We start from the raw sequence: 7,317 nt of genomic DNA on the forward strand, positions 1-7,317 counted from the left end.
ACAGAGAAATAAAAAAGAAAATGAGAAAAAAAAAGAGAGAAATAATTACCTACAAAAGCTGCAATGGGTAGGAAGGATAATTAGTTTGATAGGTAGAAAAATCAATGAGTAGGCAATAGTAATTAGTTTAGTTTTTGTGGGTAAAGCTATAAAACTCCCTAAAATATTCAACATCGATCTCTAACTCCAATAAATATAGCCCTCAAGGTGGAAAGTTAAATCAATAACATCGGATAAATACCAAAGAAGACCAACTTTATTCTGAACTCGGTCCAAAAAATTCTATCATGCACAATTGAAGAAACAATTGTAATTCAGTATCAAAATGAAAAATTGCTATATCTGGTGTTCCAGAGCTGCGAAAATTTTCACTAACTGACTTCTTTCACAACAAGAATGTACTGCATCACAGCTAACTTCCATTTACTAATAGGCCCAAAGCATGAATGGAAATTAAAAATGGCCCGTGCACTGCACCTACGCTTGTTTCCTAATAAAGTTTGGGACTTCTGAACTTACGATTTTAAGGCAGCTGGTAATACCAATCAATAATGATCATCTTCATAAGCTTCTAGCTCTAGGTATAACGGGTTTCTAACAATTTAAAGACTCAATAAAAGTTGACATAATATAAGTCAGTAGACATTAGTGATAAGCCTCTATAATGTGTTAAAGAAAGAATATTAGAGGAAGCAGTGAGTGGAAATTTCTCTACAGAAAGCACTCATAGCCAGTTTTGGAGAGACACTCTGAAAAAGGGCATGGGCCTAAAAATTATAAGTTCGAGAACCCAAATAAACTTGGCTAAAGGCTGGTCAGTGTGCTGGAAATCTGCACTTTGGGAGCCAAGACCTTAAGATGTAGTATTAAAATCAGACTGAGTTTGACACTGACCAAAAGAAAACGGAGGAAAGTAATAACCTTTACTGATTAAGCACACTCAGGGAAATCTAGTTTATGATTAAGTAACAATAACGGGTCTGTCTTACGGATCCCCAATTAGTCCAGAATTCGGCAAACAACATATAACACAAATTAGGAGAGTGCTTATGATAGGAAAAGCATTGAGCATAAGTTTATATAATCAATCTTATCAGAAATGAACTTAATTTCAAGGCAACCAGCCAGCCATGTAGTTATTCACACTGGGCCCTGCTCCTCCTACTGTTATAATTGGATCATTCTGATACCTGCCAATATTTGAAAAAAGAAATGTAAGTATAGAACTTAGGTCAAGTAACGAATTTTCATTTACTTTAAATCAGTTGTTAAAGTAAACGTAACAATCACTCTATATATAATGTTACATGTCCTCAAATATGAGTGGAATATTTGGTACAATAGTTATAATTTTTGGTATATTTTGAAGAATTTAGATGAAGTGGCACATACTCTACAGTTACTTTGAACAAATGATAGATTGTATAGCATAGAATGCAACATAGCGAACATAATTACCCTCTGCTAGGTCAACTTCATCATATCGGATGATGAATTTCTTCCAATATGAAATGGTATTATTCGCGGCAGCTTTTCAACTAAATATATCACAATTTTAATAATACGACGTACTTAATTTATCTCACGCAGCAGAATATTGAATATTTACCTCTTAATCTTTATGATAGTCAAAGTGCCCCATGAATGCTTTAAAAAGCAAACTGAAAAAGATCCAAAATATTGAGAACGTACCCAATTTGCAAAGTGGGTTCACATTCCAAAGGATGAAAAAAGCCATCGCCCTGAGTTTGAGTTGTTTGCCGGCCGTAGCCCACATCTTGTGCATTTTGCTGCCACTGCAGATTTAGTTGGCTTCCTTCCATCAACTGCAAATTAAACCATTCCAAACCCTCATATAACCAAGTGAAGACGACTGCATATACAACAGCTCATATTCTCATGAAACAACTATGACTAAGAGAAGAAACGTTAATTATTGTTTCTGTTGGTGAAACCGTCACTTCCAATGAGAGTTTAGTGACGGGATCAATAAGTAAGACATCGCAATTAATTCGTGAATTAAATTTACATACATCGACTGTACAATGTTTTACACTACTAGTGTATTTAACATGCAACAGGTAACCTATTTTAGTTATTAGATTATTCATCTCTTTTAATTTACAGACGATTAACTGTTAGTGTATATATAGAATTAAACTATTCCTTTCTCGTCATTTCCCTCAAACACACTCACACGAAACCCTTTGTTTTAAGCTGTAGCAACAATTCAGTAGTAATTGCGTTACCTAGGAAGGGGGAAAAGAAGGGAAATTGCACTTACCCTTTGTTTCAAGGTTCTGTTTGCTTCGTTTAATGCATGTTCCTGCCAAATGGAAGATCGTCGCCATATAATGATGATTTTAAGTAGCTAGGAAAACACAATGATTCTTTTTACTAGTCAGGAATAATAAAATAAACTTATGTACCTTTCTCTGAAGATCTGTAAGTTGATCCAACATTAACTGAGTCTGGAAAAAGTTGAGACTAGTGGTCAGTGCAAGTGTTTATGAGTTAATGACCATGCAGCAATATTTTAATACTAAAATTATTGATTAGCTATATGTCAAATTTACCCGAGTTGATCGAATCTGTTTCAGTGACATATCAAGCTGCCTCTCAAGTGATTCAAGTTCCTTGCTATTCAAAGGGCCAAGATCTTCACCAAGAAGATTTCTATTCATGACACAACATCAGAAAACGTTCTTTTAGCTAAAACACATTTCATAAATGAAGCTTTCTTCTCAATATCAAGCTGCCTCTCAAGTGATTCAAGTTCCTTGCTATTCAAAGGGCCTAGATCTTCACCAAGAAGATTCCTATTGACACAACATCAGAAAGCGTTCTTTTAGCTAAAACACATTTCATAAATGAAGAAAGTAAATGAAGCTTTCTTCTCAATACCATTGTTATATACCTCTGTGATCGCTGTAATGCTTCATAACGTGCTTTAAGCTTCAAGTACTCTTGTTGGCTACTTATTTCCTGTAACCATTGGCAATAATAAATGGTCTACTAGATTGAAATACTTTCCAGCAATGTCTCTAGAACACTTACAAGAGTGGGTTGCTCTGGTGAGCACCATCCACTTTCAACCAAGAGGTTGTGAGTTCGAGTCACCCCAAGAGCAAGGTGGAAAATTTTTGGAGGGAGGGAGCCGAGAGTCTATCGGAAACAGCCTCTCTACCCCAGGGTAGGGGTAAGGTTTGCGTACACACTATCCTCTCTACACCCCATTAGTGAGATTATACTGGATTGTTGTTGTTGTTGTTAATGTCTCTAGAACACACTCTCTAGCACCTTCAAAATTCACGTCACTAGATTATTCATGTTATGATACTTACGATATTTCTTCTGACAAGTTCTAATTACTCCCATTTAAAAAGGTAGGACTTGTTCAGATAATGAAGAGATAAGAAGACTCATGATTAGTTGGTCTTGTTGGATCCGGTGATGATCATACTCAGGGTTAGGTTGAAATTCATCACTTCCATCAACTTGGACGTGAAGGGAGGGCAACTGGGCAAGGGAAATCTCATGTGACAACCAAGATTTTTGGCCTCTTAAGAATGCTACTGGCAGAGAGTTCCAAAAGACAAAATTGGTAGATGTTAGTTTTATAGAAATAAAGTGGTGAGCATAATTGAGAGAAGTCCGAATGATAAAATGAATAAGGGTAACAAGGAAGGAAAAGATGGAAAGGATTTCTTTGTGTGCTTTGACATGCATGCTTAGTGAAGCCGGAAGACAATGGCTCTGATACTATAACATAACTCATAAGAAAGAACATGAGAAAATATATTACTAACTTACGTTATATTTCTCTTAATATACATGTACAAGTGAGCAGCTAGGATTGCAACAATTTATATAGGAAGATAGGATATAATGTAGTTACAAAATATTGTATTAAATTTATCATCCATCCTTATCTTCATCTTTATCCGATCCCAATATTTGTTCACTAGAAAGAACCCCCCCCCCCCCCCATATATTAAGTTTCATATAACAAGGATCAACGCCCAACAACTATGGAACAGTGGAGTATAAATTTGGTTTCAAAATGACATAGTTCCAACGGTTGCATATACCAAATACAGATTATTGGTTTTCATATAGTGCAGCAAGTCAAAAATGGATATGATCATTGTATTCTGCTGGGAAAATAAAAAGGAACTGAAATGTCAGTGTAAATAGCTATATTCATAGGACTTGATATAACCCTTCATTTGGATTTAAAAACCTCGATGCAGATCAAAATCTCAAATGCTCAGATAGCAGCTTTTCACTATAAAAAGGTTGATTTTTGTCCATCCAAATGACTTCACAAATTTAAAACTTCTTGATTTGTTCCCTTGGAATCCAAGTGTTCCCTTATTTTTATTACCCCCTTTTGTCTAAATTTATGTGGTACCTTTTCTTTTTATTATATTACATCAAATGTCAACTTTTTATGTTTAAAATTAATTTAATTTTAAGATTTTTCATTTTATGCTTAAAAAATTATTTATAATCACACAAATATTTAACGCTTATTTTAGAGTACAAGTATACTCTTTCTTTTATTTTTTGAACTTCATGTCATGTCAAATGGTATCACATAAATTGGGACGGAGGGAATATGATTTTGTATTGAGTGGCAGGGATCATTGGAATTTTGGGACACTTCTTTGTCAAACACACAATGGATAGGACTTTTTTCATGACTTGGATGGAATAAATCTTTTCTTTATAGATCCGTTATTTTAAACCCTATGTTTGGTTTCAAAATAATGAAAACTTTGAAGGATATTCTTCACTACCCAGTTTTCATTCCCTTCACATTACAATATCTTTCTGTTCTTAAACTATTGTTAATCTCACTAACCTTTGCAAAAATATAAAAGTGGAAGGAAGTTGGATTGTTAAATTAAATTATTTTTTCCTCGATAATAATTGCTATTCAACCTATAGTGTTTTTTTAAATCATTCTAACATATAGAGATGGAAACTTTCTTGAAATGAACAACCGTAATTATGTCCTAATAGCAAGAACACTCACTAATTAAAGAAGAATTAGTTGGAAGATAAACATTTACCAGTGCTTCTCGTGTGGATATATTGGTCTCTGGTGCTCCGTAGTTGCACTTCTGGTACCTCTCTAATGTCTTGAGCATGCTGTTTCATTGTCACAAGCTTATGATTCTTCAGTTCACAATACAATTAGATAATCCTAAAGCAAAATATGTGTATTCGTTTTCATTATGAAGTTAATAATAGATCTATATTTTTTCATCTTGTTAACTTGGTACCTGATTTTCAACCCTCAGAAAATCTGAAAAGTTTTTTGCATTCTTACACAGATTTAAACACAACCGAATACTTCTTTTCATCTCAGACTTGTTTTTCGCGTAGCCGTCACTTTTCATTTCCCTCTCTATATCCTAGTAATGTAAAATCACGTTTGAAAGATTTTCAGAGAGATTAGGAAATAAACCAAAAGACTTCCAGTGTGACTGGATATAAGATTGTTTCATCCTAGCAAAAGAAGTGAAGACTTAGAGATCGACAATCTAGATAAATAAGCTGATAATTAACATCAAGTCAAATTCTCTTAAGACTAGAGAGAGAGAGAGAGAGAGAGAGAGAGAGATTCCAATATCTTGATTTTTGAAGGGCTGTCCATCAAAGAGCTCCGGAGTAACCAGCGAACCAAATTGATTAAAGTCCAGTTTTTAGCTGCTTTTGAGATTTCAGAGAAAGGGTGAAAAAGAAATGCTACGGCAATGGCTTTAAGAAAAAAAAAACTAAAAAGCATAAAGAAAAAGAAGAAGAAGAGAATCCAAGCTTGAAGATGTTCCATCAAGAGTAAATGATCAGAACAAAAAATTAGAAACAAGTTCAGATAAAGGAAAAAATTAGGGTTGAAAAAAACCCTAAAGGTAGGAACTTTGTGACCAACACGATCCAAAAGCTATATTGATGCATTTAAAAGTGAACCCTAAATTTATTAGTGGAATATTTCCAAAGAAACAGCCGAATGAATTAGAGATGTAGACTAAAACTTAAGCTTTTACCAACAACAGCCTCAACGTTTAAAATTTTAGCAGAATAAGTTTCAAGAAATGCTTCTTTAATTTGAAGGTAAAGAAAATGGTAAAAGAAGAAGAAACTGTACATAGCTCAAGAGCTTTATAGATATTATCAACAGGCAATATATCAGACCATTTTCGCTGCAAAGAGCACTATTTAATTTTGTTTATGAGGTCAAAGGGGAAATAAAAAAGCCAATCAAAATGAGTAGAAAGAACACAAAATGGAGGAGACTAGCTAGCAAGAAACCACAACCCCTCAACACAGAAAATCAACATAGATATAGAAATTTTATCTTCTTTTCATGGTTTCCTCTTGCAGATCTAACAACACCCACAAGCACAAAGTCCTATACACTCCAAAACATTCACAAAAATGGTAAATACACTCTACACAGAAAAAAAGAGAAATACTTTTATCACTTCTCACAAAATCTCCTATACTTATTTAGATCTCAAAACAACAACAAGGAAACAGAATCTACAGAGAGAAAAAAGGACTATATGTATGTGTACATAGATATAGATAGCTATACGTAATATATTCATTTTTTGTTTCTTGTAAAAATATATACCTAGAGCTACTGCAGAACTCGTACAGTTTTCCCCTATTGGAGAAGATGATCAGAGCAACCTCAGCATCACAAAGAACAGAAAGCTCATAAGCTTTTTTCAAAAGTCCATTTCTTCTCTTAGCGAAGGTCACTTGCCTGTTGATCTTGTTCTCTATTCTCTTAAGCTCAACCCTACCCCTTCCCATTTTTTTCTTCTCTCCCCAACAACTCAAAGTCTGAAACTCACAAAAGCACAAAACCCCTTTTTGTTCTCAGACCTTTCTTTGTATCGATCTTTTTATACATACATGCAATAATAGATACATATCTATTATGTACATGTAGATATAACCATAGTAAGCACAACAGTACTCGTACATTTTTCTTGCACAAGAGTTACTCCCCGTTTCAATTTATTTAAACCGATTTTCTTTTTTTTTGTCCATGCCAAAAAGAATGACACTTTCCATATTTGAAAATAATTTACCTTTATGCAATGATTTACAGCCACACAAAATATATGTGCCTCATTTTACACAAGTTCAAAAGTCTTCTCTTTTTTCTTAAACTTTGTGTCGAGTCAATTAGGTTCACATAAATTGAAACGGAGGGAGCAATACACAAATGTCCCGTTTCTTGTTATTAGACGTGTGAACAAAGTTTTACATTAGAATGTGCTAAGAAAATTGAGT

General features: G+C 34.1%; 1 protein-coding gene across 2 annotated transcripts; it reads right to left on the reverse strand.

Moving 5' to 3' along the window:
* Nucleotides 1-909: 909 nt before the first annotated feature.
* On the reverse strand, nucleotides 910-6,926 carry LOC107764357 (agamous-like MADS-box protein AGL9 homolog). Of its 2 annotated transcripts, XM_075230860.1 has the most exons (9): nucleotides 6,647-6,926; nucleotides 5,079-5,157; nucleotides 2,918-2,985; nucleotides 2,760-2,819; nucleotides 2,577-2,616; nucleotides 2,430-2,471; nucleotides 2,285-2,326; nucleotides 1,693-1,826; nucleotides 910-1,190 (listed from the first exon to the last, which is right to left on the reverse strand). In XM_075230860.1, the coding sequence occupies exons 1-9, from the start codon at nucleotides 6,829-6,831 to the stop codon at nucleotides 1,112-1,114; spliced, it is 729 nt and encodes a 242-aa protein (XP_075086961.1). In that variant the 5' UTR covers nucleotides 6,832-6,926; the 3' UTR covers nucleotides 910-1,111. The 2 variants fall into 2 exon arrangements, with proteins under 2 accessions (XP_075086961.1, XP_075086960.1); XM_075230859.1 differs by lacking the exon at nucleotides 2,760-2,819 and having other exon boundaries at nucleotides 2,577-2,676; nucleotides 6,647-6,925.
* Nucleotides 6,927-7,317: the final 391 nt, after the last annotated feature.

This window comes from Nicotiana tabacum, chromosome 15 (genome assembly GCF_000715075.1).
Source record: "Nicotiana tabacum cultivar K326 chromosome 15, ASM71507v2, whole genome shotgun sequence".
Taxonomy (NCBI): Eukaryota; Viridiplantae; Streptophyta; class Magnoliopsida; order Solanales; family Solanaceae; genus Nicotiana; species Nicotiana tabacum.

Bases quoted from the DNA above. Each gene is read 5' to 3' on its own strand.
- LOC107764357 (XM_075230860.1), bottom strand. From the start codon at position 6,831: ATGGGAAGGGGTAGGGTTGAGCTTAAGAGAATAGAGAACAAGATCAAC. The intron at 2,327-2,429 runs GTACATAAGTTT...TCCATTTGGCAG, and splicing joins TTACAGATCTTCAGAGAAAG to GAACATGCATTAAACGAAGC. The intron at 1,191-1,692 runs GTACGTTCTCAA...AAATATTGGCAG, and splicing joins GAACCCACTTTGCAAATTGG to GTATCAGAATGATCCAATTA.